The sequence below is a fragment of the Tiliqua scincoides genome, chromosome 4, assembly GCF_035046505.1.
Source record: "Tiliqua scincoides isolate rTilSci1 chromosome 4, rTilSci1.hap2, whole genome shotgun sequence".
Taxonomy (NCBI): Eukaryota; Metazoa; Chordata; class Lepidosauria; order Squamata; family Scincidae; genus Tiliqua; species Tiliqua scincoides.
Genome location: NC_089824.1, coordinates 33,736,609 through 33,751,554, shown reverse-complemented (window position 1 = coordinate 33,751,554; position 14,946 = coordinate 33,736,609). Strand labels below are relative to the sequence as shown.

At 44.5% G+C, this 14,946-nt stretch overlaps 1 protein-coding gene and 1 pseudogene across 1 annotated transcript in view; one reads left to right on the top strand and one right to left on the bottom strand.

Annotated features, from left to right (window-relative positions):
- The window catches only part of ZNF704 (zinc finger protein 704), a 68,168-nt gene extending 54,255 nt beyond the window's left edge, over positions 1 to 13,913 (bottom strand). Inside the window, exon 1 of the mRNA XM_066625644.1 lies at positions 13,605 to 13,913. Within this exon, the coding sequence (XP_066481741.1) occupies positions 13,605 to 13,913 (309 nt within the window). The remainder of the gene's footprint in view (positions 1 to 13,604) is intronic.
- LOC136650713 (5S ribosomal RNA) lies at positions 1,356 to 1,472 on the top strand (annotated as a pseudogene).
- Positions 13,914 to 14,946: the final 1,033 nt, after the last annotated feature.

The following is a 14,946-nucleotide window of genomic DNA, read 5'->3' as shown; positions in this document are numbered from 1 at the left end:
TTACCGACAGCCTCTGAAGCTCTTTCATGCTGCATGCAGATTTTTGTGTGGAAGCTGCCAGGGGTCTGACACACACAAAATCTAATTCCAGTCTTCATAAACACAGAAAAGCTTGAACATATAATGGCACAAAGATGTCTGATGGGGGAAGAAAAAAATGACCGCACCGAGAAACAAAATTACCTACAGCTGCTTTATTTTTAGGTCACAATAAAAACAATTATGCCTTTGTAAGGCTACTAGAAAAATGCAGTGAAAGATGGCAGTAGATGCACTTGTTACTGCATGCACATGAAAACACGAAAGGCAAAATATTTAAAAACATTTCCAATGTTGAAGTTGCCGAGGAAGATCTTCTGGCAGTTGTTTCAGACTAAAACTGGAATGATTACTTTAAGAACTTAAATGGTCTCCAAGCTGGAAGTATTAGTCATTTTATACTTCTTGATACACAGCCAGATGACATACTACCCAGAAAATCTGCTTCCCTACCATTCTGCAAAGTGGGAAAAAGAATTACAAATGCAAAACAAATTATAATTAGCAAAAACAAAAGTGTAGACTTGCACTGAGGTCGTAATAATGATGGTCACACTTGACAGAGGAAGGAAGACAGACAAGATGGATTGTCACCTCTGCAGAGAATTCAGTTTTTCAACTAACTGTCCTTGAAGAATCAACCACAAATACTAAGGCAATTCACACAACTATTGGGAAGACGGCAATATTCAACTCGACATGTTTTTGTGTGCTAGTCCCTTCCCCGTGGTCAGTCATTTGCAACTAGCAGTAAAAGCATTACACGTCTACATACGACTTCAAACATACGATTGCTGTCATTTGCAGGGTCATGCATAAAAGCTTAATCCAGTGTTGGAGGAACACTGGCTGCTCAGGACCGGCCATAGGCAGGGGACGGGCATGTACAGGAACATCAACAAATGACTATGTCTTTGATGGTCTTGTGAATGGAATCAAATTCACCACATGCACAACAGTCAGATGAACGTGCATAAAAGAGGTTCAATGACTATTCAGTTTTAGATTTGTGTATGTGGGTTTCTACTGCAAACAAAAAGGGCATCAAGAGCCCTTTCTGGAAAACAAAACGTATTTGATAACTTCCCAGGGTAAGTATCAATATCTGACCACTCAAACACTGCTTTTGAGTGTTCACATACCTTTTTCTCAGTTAATCTTCCAACATCCCTGTTTCTTGAAACAATATGGTTCCCATGTCACAGACTGAGGAGGAGGGATATGGAGCTGAGATCATAATGGTTTGGCTAGTGAGTTCTTAACTGGAAAAGGATTTAAAGGAGGAACTTCCCACCTCATTCACTTAGCTTCTAATGTCTAGCAACTGTTACCCTGCACATGCCTGATCTTGTCTGATCTCAGAAGCTAAGCAGGGTCAGGCCTGGTTAGTACTTGGATGGGAGACCGCCTGGGAATACCGGGTGCTGTAGGCTTATACCATAGTCTTTCGAGATTGAAGGTTGCCAACCAGTTCTCAGTGAAGTAGTAAATCTGTGACTGTACTGTCCCATGAAGACTGTTCAGGGCACAGTAGCTTTCTGTATTGTCAATACAGAATTCTAATACTGAAGGAGAAGTACAGGAAACCCAAGGGAAGTCATGTGCCTGCCTCATCCGGCTTTGATAGAGGAAAGCCAGCTATGCAAACTTCACAGCTGATCCTGATAAGCAACCCATAATTTATTATGGTAAGAGTCCCTCATGATGTGTGGGGGGGAGGAGTCAATACAACACCAGTTATCTCCATGTGTGCACACTGTGCAGTTTGGAGGAAAAGTACTTCTAATTTCATATTAAAGATCATATACTACTACACTATTTTTGAAGATAGTTATGTATTGCTTTACAACAAAAGAAAGTATGCTAAGCAGTTTATGTGGCTAAACTAATAAATAAATGGTTGCCTGTTCCAAAAGGGCTCACAAAGATGAAGAAGAAACATCAGTAAATGGGCACTTGCAAAGACATTATGCTACAGTGAAGGACAGTTACTGTCCCCCTATTAAATATAAAAGGACCACCACTTTAAAAGATGCCTCTTTGCCCAAGTACAATACAGAGTGTCACATCCCATTCAAACTTGCATTCAAAGATAATGCAATACAAGAAAATAACTTGGCAAGGAACAGCCAGAATTCCACTTGTCCACATATCATGATCAGTTGATAAGCTGCTCCTAGTTTATTGTTCTGCTCATTAAAAAAAATAAATGCACACATTTTATCTATGCACTGGTGATCTGTGTTTATGATGGCTGGTTCACACAAACGATCCACCACGTACATCTACAGTCTATGCAAGAGCATAAAGAGATTGCCAGCCCAATCCTAACCAACCAATGCAGCCATGCCAATGGTGAGCATGCTGCATTCTGTGGTAGTGGGTTAGTCACAGAGGCATCCTCAAAATAAGGGAATGTTTGCTCCCTTACCTTGGGGCTGCATTGTGGTTGCATCGCTGCTGGGAAGTTGGTTAGGATTGGGTTGTGCACCAATTAAAACCAAAAAAAGAGTCCAAAAAGTCATTGCAGGAATAGGTCCAAAGAGAAAACACAGGATAAGTTACAAAAGTTCCCTATTACATACGATATAATTATACCATAGTATACATGACCATCTTATTTCCGATCCACAATGACTGTATAAATAATAATAAAAATGAAGCATCATTGATGCACATAAGCAAAGGAGGCAGATCCTTGCTTCAAGAAATGTATAGTTTAAATGTTTGACAGTAGAGAGAAAACAGAGGGGCATGTCAGTAAAAGATAAATGCCAGCAACTATGCCTCCAGATACTTGACAACTTGGCCCAGGCTCATACATTTAAAAATCCCCCCCATACGAACTCTCAGCACTAGGGTGACAAAGCTACTCCGCACTTTTAAAAAATGTACTCGGCCTTAGATTTCAAAGCAATTGAGGGTGAAGATGGGGGATCAGCAAGCAAAGGCTTGACAGAATAGATTTGAGGAGGCACTTGAAGGAAGAGATGCCAGCATCACATAGGGGCTTGGGGGGGCAACAAGGGAAAATGAGTAGAGATTTTCATATCAGTAGTTTATTAAGCATTTTCATTATCTAGAAAAATTATAGATAACAGAAATAAACAAAAATGAAAGTGTACAGACAAGAGGACAAAAAATGGAAATTTGGGAGAAAGCAGATGCATCTCAGTCCTCTGGCTGGTACAAAAAGAGCAAAGTTATCTAAGAGTGCAGGGAACATCAAGCCAGCTGAAGATGGAGTTCACAGGCAGCGATATATTGGAAATAACAAGAGATAAAGAGACTGGTAAAGGCCTACAGAACGCTTAGAGGCGAGAACAAGGAGTTAGTGCTGGATCTGACAAAGCCAGAGTAAGCATGGGAGGAGACTCGGCAAGTTCACACAGCCTGAACTGTAAGGGAATTTATGATGGTAATTTCCCCTTTAAGACTTCAATTTAAGAGGGCAGATGGAATGCAATCTCTTTTCTGATCACTTTATGGAGTCAATGCAAAGTTGAACCTAAACGCTATCCAAATACACTTTACTATTTGTCAATACTGCCATGTGGCCACATTCAAAAAGCAAGTTTTATGCAGATAATAAATTCTGACTGGATCATTTGCACTTTATAAGGCTGAGGGTAAAAGACAAGTCAGATTTGGGAAGAGAACAGAAATGGAATGTTCTGTGCACTTTTCCTTACGTCACTGCTCTAGCCAGAGACCATCCATAAGAATGAGAGGCAGAGTTGTTTTAGAATGACAGTTTCTCTGACCATTTGATCAGGGCATCACTACAAAAAGGAAGACTTTCACTGTACAGGCTGCTCACAAGGGTTCAGATGCCTAAATGATATTTGTTTTGCTATAGTCATCAATACCTAGCCTCTGCCATGAATCTTTACATACCTGAGTTGGGGGCTGCAGAAATTTTTCAGGCTTTTAGCAGAAGCCTGATGTCCACATTTATCTCCAATTTGTAATTTCATTTGTAATGTTTCTATTCTAGGATACACTTTTCTCCTCCCTAAGTGAACAAATGGAAGAGACAAATTGTTTTGTCTGCAGTATTCTGGATAGAAGTGAGGAAAAACTGCGGCAAGGGAAAGACAGAAACAGGAAGGTTACAGAGATGACCAGACCATGAACCAATGTTTCAGCTGACAAGTCTGAAAGGAAGGGTTGAATTTTTGCTAGATTGTATAGGGAGAAATATGTGAATTGGTGACAGATTGAAAATGGAGAGCAAAGAAGAGGGAGGAACGGAAGATTGAAATCTCAGCTTTATGCCTAGATTTCCAGGGTGGAAGATGATACATTTAACGGATGGTAGTCAATTAGGTGAATGCTTAGGAGAAAAGTTCAATCCCTAGGATAAAGCTTAGGAAAAATTCAGATTTGAACAAAATATTTGAGATGGTAGTGAGACATCCCAGCAGAAAGTTGGTTGCAGATACAGGAGTAGCTGGAAGGAGAAAGCTCAGGGCTGCAGACATGTGAAACCTTTTTTATAAATATTTAAAATAATCATTAGAAAGAAGACATAAAGTAATGCTTAGTTTGCAAAATATTTCTCAGAGCTTTTAACTAGTCCTAATAAATCCTTCCTGTGACTCCAAAACATGCTCAACAGCACATCAGGTGCTAGACCAGCCATTTTCAACCAGTGTGCCACAGCACATGAGTGTGCAGCAAAAGATACTCAGGTGCACGGTGCGAATTTGGGGGAGGGTCATTTATTAGTAGGGCCATTGTGGGATGGGAGCACTTCACTGGCAGCATAATGTACCTTGCCAATTGTCAAAAAAGCGATGGTGTGCCTTGACAATTCCAGCGCCTTGTCGGTGTGCCATGAGACGAAAAAGGTTGAAAATCACTGTGCTAGACTATGACTCTTGCTGTTTAAATAACAAATGGCTAAAAGACTATTTAACTTTTGAGCAATTTTAACATCCAACTGAAAACTCAAGTTTACTTAGGGATCAATCCAGAGCTAGTGCTGGGCTGGCACAAGTCCTATTGGCGGCCCAGGGCTGGGTGGGGGGTGGAGTCAGAATCCAGCATTTAAGTCGGATTCTAATCCCACTCCTGGGTGACCTGGTGCAATACTTGGCTGCTCAGATCTGCGCCACTGATTTAGGTGGTACAGACCCAAATTAGCCCCATTGGGGTTGCTGCCGTGTTATCGGGGGTAAGAGGAATTAATTGCCCTTGCCCTGGGTTGAGCCGCAGCCAGTCCTAACCCTGCACTGGATACAGCACAGGCCTACAGGCCTGCCTGTTCCAGCACAGGTTAGGATTGAGCTGTTAAGCATTTTCTCATGTTTGTGCCACTCTGAAGATGCATCAATCTGGCAAAGAAGAGACGTACTGCACAAGCTATTCAACAAGATTCTATTCATGGAAGAGCACAATGAGGTAAGATAGATTATTCTAAGGATGCTTGGAAAAGTGTTGCCCTGAATTTTAATCTTTTACTACATTTTGGGGCTCTCTTTGCATTTAATTACTTGCCTTGCCAATGGCTGCTCATTATACGTAAGCCATGCCAGTTCAGCCTAATCACTCAAAGCCTTTGAAAAGCGTTTCTCTCAAAGCACTACCTGAAATAATGCATTTGGAGAACCACTGTAAGCATTCTCTACAGAATCAGCACTAATCTTTTAGTACAAGACATTCACTTCTCTACTCTTTGACAGATGAGCAACTACAATGCCCCAACATCAGTACATGCAAAATACAGTTGTGAAGCTTCCTATAGGTTTGACCATCATATAATCACAAGAAGGATATAGTTTAATTAAAAAGCACTCAGAGAATCCAGAAGGGTAACTGTGTTAAGTCTATTGTGGCAAAAACAAAATATTTGGTGGCACTGTAAAGACTAAGGGCCCAATCCTATCCTACTTTCCAGCACCAGTGAAGCTTCAAGGTAAGAGAATAAGTGTTCCCTTACCTTGAGAAGCCCTCTGTGATTGCCTCCCCACCACAGGATGCAGCACACGCCTCATTGGCATGGTTGCACTGGCACTGGAAAGGATTGGGCCCTAACTCATTTATGGTGGTGTAACTTTCATGAGCAATACATTTAATTTCTGGTAGACTACAGCGACCCTGGCCATTCTGCTCATAATCAGTCACATCTCCTTTCCTCCAACAATAAGTTCCATTTCACCCTCCCCCAATTTCCTCCAATGTGTACTATAGGATACCACTTTCCATTGCAAAAACCAAAAACAAACTTTCAAGTTATGCGAAACCAGTTTATACATAAAGTCCAAGGGCAGAATCCCATAAAGGTCTGCCACTGTTGGAAGCCCCCATGAAGAACAGGAGAAGCGTCCCAAGTGCTCAAAAGGTCCAACCCTCTTGTGCGAGCAAAACGTTGCTTCCAATCTTTTTATTTATTTATTTTTATTAACACACACAGACATACAAACATATAACATACATTTAGGAGCGCTAAATACCATATACCATTACTAATTAATCATACTAAATTTTGCCTACCCTATACTATATTTTCTAAATATTCACTTTCTACCAAGCATAAACTAACTTCAATTGCTCATTAATATTAAAACAAAATAATCTAATTACCAAAATTATCACCTCAGCTATTTTAACTCCAAACTAATTCTCCAATCTAATTACACATTTTTTCTTGGACATAATAACCACATATAAAACAATTCTTCCACACGTTTACATTTCCAGCTATATTTTTTTAATACATTCTAATTCATATTTATCAATTTCATATGTATTCTTTTTTTTCCTTCAAATAAATTTGGGCCATTGTTATTAGCTGAATAAATCCTCCAATTTTCTTTAACCCTCAGATTACCCCTCAGGGTTCTTTTTCTTTCTTACTTTCCATTTTTCTCCTGTAATATCTTTAATAAATTATCTCTGTAACAGAATCTGATAAACACTTTCTTATATAGGGTGTGTTCATTCTTCCAGTTAACTGGGATATATTTTCTCCTTCTTGTTCCAACAAATTTTTGTGATTTGTGCACTCCTGTTACTCTGTCCATCTTATCTTTCTTGATCTCCATCAGCGCCTCTTCTTCGTCCTGTTGATCGCCCTGTTGATTTTCCTCCTTGTCCGCCTTTTCACTCCCTTGTTTATCTTCTGCTTGTTTCTTCACATCTTCCAATTGTTCCTTACAGACATCTATCTGTTGGGAAAGAGTCTCCAAACTGGCTTGAATCTGCGAAGACCAATTCAGCTGTTGTCACTCCATAACAAGTAATCTCTTTGTATTAATCAAGATTTTCTGTATCCACATTTCTGGAACAGAGTCCATTTTGCAATTTCTCTCTAGTCCACTAGATGTCCACAACATATTATTCTCCTCACTTCCACCATGTCATTACTACTCTGCCATCAGCATTCCTTACATACGTCTTGCAGATAACAGTCCAGTGTGGTTAACGGAGAGAAAAACAAAACGAAAGAAAACAGTCACCGTCTCTGGTGCAGAGAAAACAAAGCTCTTTCAAATCTAATGAGAATTATATTTATATCCAATTATGTCTAAGAATAACTCTGGGTTTTAGTTCTTGTTCTAGTTCTTGTCTCTCCTAACAAAGATCTTCAGGTCCTCTTCAGACCTGCAGTATTTGGAGGAAAGCAAAATGTCTCCCAGGAACTCCTGGGGAATGTCTGTTGGTCCATTGTTGGCTCTCCCCTCTGAACGTTGCTTCCAATCTTGAAGGAAGCCTCCTATACCTGGAGCTCCCGACACCAAAAGCACTAGTTAGAATGCAATGAGCAACTTGTACAATGACTTGTACAATAGTTTTGTACAAGGCAAAAAGCCAAGAGAGGCTTTCTGGTGAAACTGGTGAATCTTTTGCCACTTCTTTACATATATGAAGAGGTTCTTCATGCCATATGAATGAAAATACCTTTGTCAGTAGAAACTGGCATATTTATGTTGCACATCTACTGTATACACACTTATAAGGAATTTCAGATCAACACACTAGTCAATTGTTGTGCTCCTTGTCTCTTGCCATATATGAACAAAATTCCACCAACCATATGCTGTGATACACATGATCACAGATGCCACCAAACAAGAATTTGACTCTTGGATTTACTGCCACAGGTGATCAGTTAAGTAATGCAACTGCTGCTGGTCATGCTTACTATCACAATAACACAAGAATATAAGAAGAGCTCCGCTGGATCAGGCCAAACACCCATCTAATCCAGCTTCCTGTATCTCACAAGGGCCCACCAGATGCCTCTGGGAGCACGAAAGACAACAAGATACCTGCATCCTCTAGCCATTCCCTTGCACCTGGCATTCTGAAACAGCCTACTTCTAACTCCAGGAGACTGAATGTGCCCATCATGGATTGTAACTTATGATTGTAACTCCAGAAATCTGTCCAATCCCCTTTTAAAGGCATCTAGGCCAGATGCCATCACCACATCCTGTGGCAAGGAGTTCCACAAAATAACTTGAAAAGAAATTAATAATTATTGCCGATTAATACCATTCACCACAATTTATAAAGTTCCGGTTTACAAAACTAGTTCTTAATTTCTTTAACCAGTATTAACATTCCATCTAGTACCTATAAATAACTCCTACCTGAAGAAATTCTTTATAGCCAGAAACATAAAATCCTTATAAAGAACTCTCAGCTATGACCCTTGGTTGATTAACAGTATTGGATTTAAAAACGAGTTCATAATTAAAAATTGGAAACAAGTCACAAAGGTTCTTTAGCATTACATATACAAAACATAAGATTTCTGCATAGAAAAACAAGTCCTTTCTGCAATCTACATAGGTATCATAGTCACATTCATTTAGTAATTCATTTAGTTTCGTTTCAAATTCATTTAGTTATGTATTGGATTAAATACATAAAAGGACTTAAATACATTGACCAAACTTTGATGTAAGACAGGGGTGCTCACACTTTTTTGGCTCGAGAGCTACTTTGAAACCCAGCAATGCCCGGAGATCTGAGTTTTTTTTTACAATGTTTGCGCCACCATAACATATAACATTTATGTGTACAATGTATGTTGGTGTACCTTGAGCCCCACTGAGTATAACAGGACTTACTCCTGAGTAGACATGCCTAGGATTAGGCTGTGAGGTTGCAATCCTAGCCACACTTACCTGGGAGTAAGCCCATTGAGTACAATGGGCCTTACTCCCGGCGTTTCCTCCCAGAGGCACCTGAAGGGGGGGTCAGCACTCCGCGATCTACTCATTTTGCCTCGCGATCTACCGGTAGATCGTGATCCACCTATTGAGCACCCCTGATGTAAGAAGTTTAGAACAAAACACTACTCCCAACTGACAATAATTCTCCCCAACAGCTCCCTTCCCCCATAAACCAGAAACAATCCTTTTCCCAATGCTTCAGGTTTTTAAACAGAATTGTCCTTGTCATGCACAGCAGAATTCTTTGATTTTTCATGTATCAGCCAAGTTGGATTTATTTGTGGCATCAGCAACAGGCAAGAACTTTGCATTACAAAGCAACTATTGTGCATCAAGCATTTGACAGTCTCCCATCTCAGTTATAAAAACATATACAGTACTGTATTAAGCATCAACAAGTTTGGATCCTTGTGAACAGTCTACATGGAGAAGCTGTGGTTCCCAAATGTGAACTGTGGGGGCAGTGGAAACCAGCCAGGGGATTCGCATAATCCTTGTGAAAAACCCATCATCCAGATATAGGTGGACCCTGGATATGCAGATTCCGTATCTGTAGTTTCACTTAAACATGGATTGGATCCGTGGGGTTCCCCTGCATGTACACTACCCAACAGCTCCTTTCCCCTATACGGAAGCTGGAGGGCTACCCCAGGCTGAAGAATGTCTTATAAGGGCAAAAAAGTCACTTCTGGTTTCCTAAGGAAACAGGAAGTCACATTTTTTTGGCCCAAATGGCCATTCTGAAGCCCACAGAGGCCGTGGGTGGACGCACACAGCATCTGTGGGTCTCAGAAAAGCATCCAGACATGACCAGAGCTGTAACAGAGCTCCAGTTGGATTTGAAGGGCTTGGGGGGCATCCTCAAGTATCTGCAGTTTCGGTTAACTGTGGAGGGTTTGGAAATGGAACCCCTTCAGATACTGGGACACACCTGTACAATGTTTAGGATTGGAGCACTAATGGGGAGCTTGGTCAATGGCCCAGTAGGTCAAGGGAGTTGCAAGTCAAAAAAGTTTGGAAATCACTGCCTTCAACAATATTGCTCAGTAAATATTATGCAGCTCTTTAAGACTGGTTGGGGAAAAATTTCGTCAACCGCTGCCATTATGCATGGTTTATATAGAGAGGAATGCTCATATTTGGGTTTTCCAAAGTTCTAACGATGAGGTTTGCTCTCCCTTGTTTGTTAAGATACATGCACAGTTTTTTCCTCTACATGATACTCAACTGTTGGACCCCACCTCTCAATATGAAATCCCCTCCCTTAGGCCTCCTTTAGCAGTCTTATACAGTCAGCCCCCTGGTCCCTTTAGTTTAGTACTGTCTTACTGAGGGGTCTCTAAACTTTTGGTTGCTAGAGCCACCTCATTGAGGTGTGCTCTTATGGTGGTCCAGTGCTGGTCAATTATAGAAAATATATACATTTTGTACCCAACTCTGAGAATATTCACAATAGCAGGAAAATACTTGCAGGGGCAGGGCGCTGGCTGCCTCTCAGATACAGCGTGGCTCTCAGCAAGAGTCCAGCTGCTGCAGCTTCAAACAGCAGAAGGAAGAAGATGCAGTGAAGAGAAAGCAGTGGAGGGCACAGGTAAACACAACGCACTTGAGCTGAGCAGGTCAGTCAAAAGGTTGTTGGTGGGCTGGATACCGCCTGTGGTCAGGAGACCCTTGTCTACTGTTTGGCAACACACGTAAGGGGGTGTTGGAGGTGCCAGGGATGGCACCTGGGACCTTCTGCACAAACAGCAGAACTCAACAGCAGAACTATTGCATGCCTTTCCAGCACTGACATAAGGGCAATGCAGCTCTGAGGTAAGGGAACAAACATTCCCTTACTTTGAGGAGGCCTCTGTGAGTGACACCCAACTGCAGGAGGCAGCACATGTCCCATTGGCACCGATATGCCAATGCTGGAAAGCACTGACATAAGGGGTTAGGATTGCACCCATTTTCTAATAGGTGCAAGCAACCTCAACGGAGATACCCTCATATAGTCCCCAGGATACTTTTGATGGTGAACAACTGACACACCCAGCCAGTCTCCAGACTGTACTCCAAGATGAATGCAGCTGAATAAACTGAACACGACAAGCTAGGGGATTGTTCATGCTCAGGAATAAGTCTTGCATGCACAATTCCATTGTGTAACGTTGTCACTAGGAAGCAGAGTCTGAGCTTGCTAAGGCACATGCAGAGAGCCACGCCCCCTGCTCATCAAGGAACTGATCAACCAACACATACATTTTTGTTAGCATGTCACATGCACAGGGCCTAGAAGGCCCTGACAGTGATGGAAAGAAAAGGCGTGCCTCATTTTATACCAAGTGGCAATAAGGACCTAATCAATGCCTGCACAGGATACCACTCAAAACCCTATAGCAGTGGTTCTCACACATTTAGCTCTAGGACCCACTTTTTAGAATGAGAATCTGTCGGGACCCACCGGAAGTGATGTCATTACCAGAAGTGACATCATCAAGCAGGAAAATTTTTTAACAATCCTAGGCTATAATCCTACCCACACTTACCCAGGAATAAGTCCCATTTACTATTATTGTTAAAAGCATATACATAGTAGCTTGTTAAAAGTGCAGGTCTGTAACATTTCCCCAGATGCAGTCACATACCTTGGTAGCATCAAGTCTAATATATTAAAAATAAAATATTGTAATGAATGGGGACCCACCTGAAATTGGCTCGTGACCCACCTAACGAGTCCCGACCCACAGTTTGAGAAACACCGCCCTATAGAAACCTCTCTGAAGAAGAGATCCGTCATTAAATAAAATAGTGGGGTGGTTAGGAAGCATTCGACTGGTTTCCTACTTGGCCTCTGGGCACAGCCTGAAGTGCTGCCTTTGAAGTTCCCTTGGCTCTGACAGGGCAACATATTGTGTCCTTGCTTTATATCCCATTGCAATTCCAAAGATCAAGCAAGGGTGCCTGGGAGCACTGGAGAACACGATGGACCACTGAATTATGCAGCTGCTGCTTCTTTGGTCACAAGGGACTCTGGTCATAAACTTAAGCCTTGGTGCAATAAGCAAGATTTAAAGACTTCAATTGTTTTTTTTTCTAAAACAGCATTCCTAATATTAACCAACTTTAGGCCTCCACTCACCCCAGGACACTCAGGTTTTCTGGCCCAGTCCTGCCAGCTGCTGGCTGTGTTATTTGTTCCCCTTCCTTTCAGCATTTCTCTCTTCCTCATCAAACTTTGCCATCATTCCCAGGGGCCCACCTGAAGCTAACCTGCCTTCCAGTTCTTTTGCAGCGCTATCCAGCCACATGCACTTCCAAGCCCTCTTTGCACACACCTTAATGCATTCTTATTTTCAGCAGACACTGTACTATTGCCCTCTACTGTTAGAGGGCACTTCATTTGATGTCGCTCTTTCTGTGATAACCCAACAATCGCCACCAAAGTTCTGTAATGGAGCCCAACAGCATTCTATGTTCAAGGGTCCTTGATTTTTTTTTTAATTGTAAACAACAGCCATTTTTATTTGTACTATGAAATAGCCATCTGAGGCAGGGAAGAAAATAGCAGCACATCAGCCCTGCAGGGCTCTTTCAAGAGACTGTGATACAGCAGGTCCTTGTTTAACCCATTCCTGCCCAGCCTGCAGGGGCACACTTTTGATCCCTGTTGCATATAAGCAATGTTGGGCAGCAACAGCTTTTAAAGCCACCTGAATATGAATCCTGCTATTTTAATTAAAAATAGACTGAGGCTGCAATCCTAGCCACACCTACCTGGGAGAAAGCCTCATTGATTACAATGGGACTTACTTCTGAGTAGACATGCAAAGGATAGGGCTGTCACTCTGCCTCCCTCCCCCAGCCCCAATAAAACCATTTCTACCTACAAAAAAGAGGAGCTGGAACACTGCCTGTGATGCCTTTAGTCCAGCAACTAAAGGAGAAGACAGGACCCCCCTCCCAATATATGAATCCTTCCCACAGACAGTCACAGCCGCACCCCCACCCAAGAAACAGGCAAGAGAGTTGTACGCTGGGGGTGTGTGTGTGGTATGCGTGGCTCTCTCTTGTCCAGCACGACAGACGGGCAAGCCTGCGTAAAGGATGCGGGCTGAAGTTCGCTCTTTCCCCCTTCTGCTGGAAATGCACTCTGGACATGCCCAGACGCCCTCTTTTTCCTTTCTAAGTGAGCTGGGGACTTGGCACTGGCAACAAGTGCTGGCACTGGCTACCTGAGCCTTGAACGCCCAACTTCCAGGAGCCTGCCCCGCTGCTGCACGCCACCTGAGCCCGCCATGCCCAGGCAGAGGCTCCGGAGCAAGAGGCACCGGCCCGCCCCCCTCCCTTGCGGGGCAGGCAGGCAGGCGGGAGCCCGGGGGGCGCGCGTCGTACCTTGAGGCTGGCCCTGGCGCCCGGGGGGCCCCTGCCCGGGCCGGGGAGCTCCGCCGGGGGGCTGCCCAGCACCACCCCTCCTCCCGCCTCCGCCTCGTCGGCGTCGTCGTCCTCCTCCACGTCGACCACCACATCCTCCTCCTCGTCCTCCTCCTCGAGGGCGGCGGCAGAGCCTTCCCGCCGGGGCGGCCTCCAGGCGCTCTCGGGCTTCGGCGGGGCGCGGGCGCCCTTCTCCGGGAAGGGCGGCCCCGCTGCGCTCAGGCGCCGGCTGCCCAAGCTGGAGCGCTTGGCCAGGCGCCGCGCCTGCATGGCCGCGCCCAGCTCGCCTGGCGCACCGCGCGGAGCCGGAGCCTCTCGCCAGGCGGGCGGGCGGGCTGGCGAGGGGGCGGCGGTGTCACTGCTGCCGAGGCGCCCCGGGGAAGGCAGCGGAGGCGCGGCGGGCGCCTCCGCGAGCGGGCGGGCTGGGCGGGCAGGCCGGGAGCGCTGCAGCCATCGAGGCAGCCCGCCCGGGGCGAGCGGTGCAGGCTCGGGGACCCCCGCCGGCTCCCCTCCCGCAGGCCCGGAGACGCTCCGCAGCTGTTGGCGGCAGGGAGGGACGGTGGACCGAGCAGCGAGCGAGGCTCTTTGGCTAACCTTTCCTTGCGGCTCCAGAGTCCCCAGCCTCAAAACCCGGACTGGAGTCGCGTCTCCCCGCCAAGTGTGCGCAGAGCCCGGCTGCCGCTTCTCCTCCTCACCCCTCCAGGGCTGCACCTGCGGTGGGTGAGGAGGCATCCAAGAAGGTGGGCTGTGGGTGCTTGGGTGCCTCACACGGTGGGACTCCAGAGGGGAGGCTGTGCCTCACCTGCCTCCCCACCCACCGCACCTGGGTTGTGGGGTGTTTGGGTGCCTCACACAGTAGCAACGGTTTTCGAAGGACCCCAGAGGGGAGACTGACAGGTGGCTGCTCAAATCAAACATGATTGCAAGGGGCCCATCTGGAAGGACAGGTCTGTGCAGCAGGGCAAGCTACCCCTTTCAGGGAAGTGTGTGGGAAGGCGCCCTTGAGCTTGTTGCTCAAGCACAAGCAGCTATGGCAAACCCTTTTCCCTGGTTTACCTTGACCTACAGCTTCCCATTAGGGCTACAATCCTATACATCAGTGGTTCTCACACATTTAGCACCAGGACCTGCTTTTTAGAATGAGAATCTGTCAGGACCCACCAGAAGTGACATCACCAACCAGGAAAATTGAACAATCCTAGGCTGCAATCCTACCCACACTTATCCAGGAGTAAGTCCCTTTGACTATCATTGTTAAAAGAAAATACATAGTAGCTTGTTAAAAGTACAGGTCTGTCACATT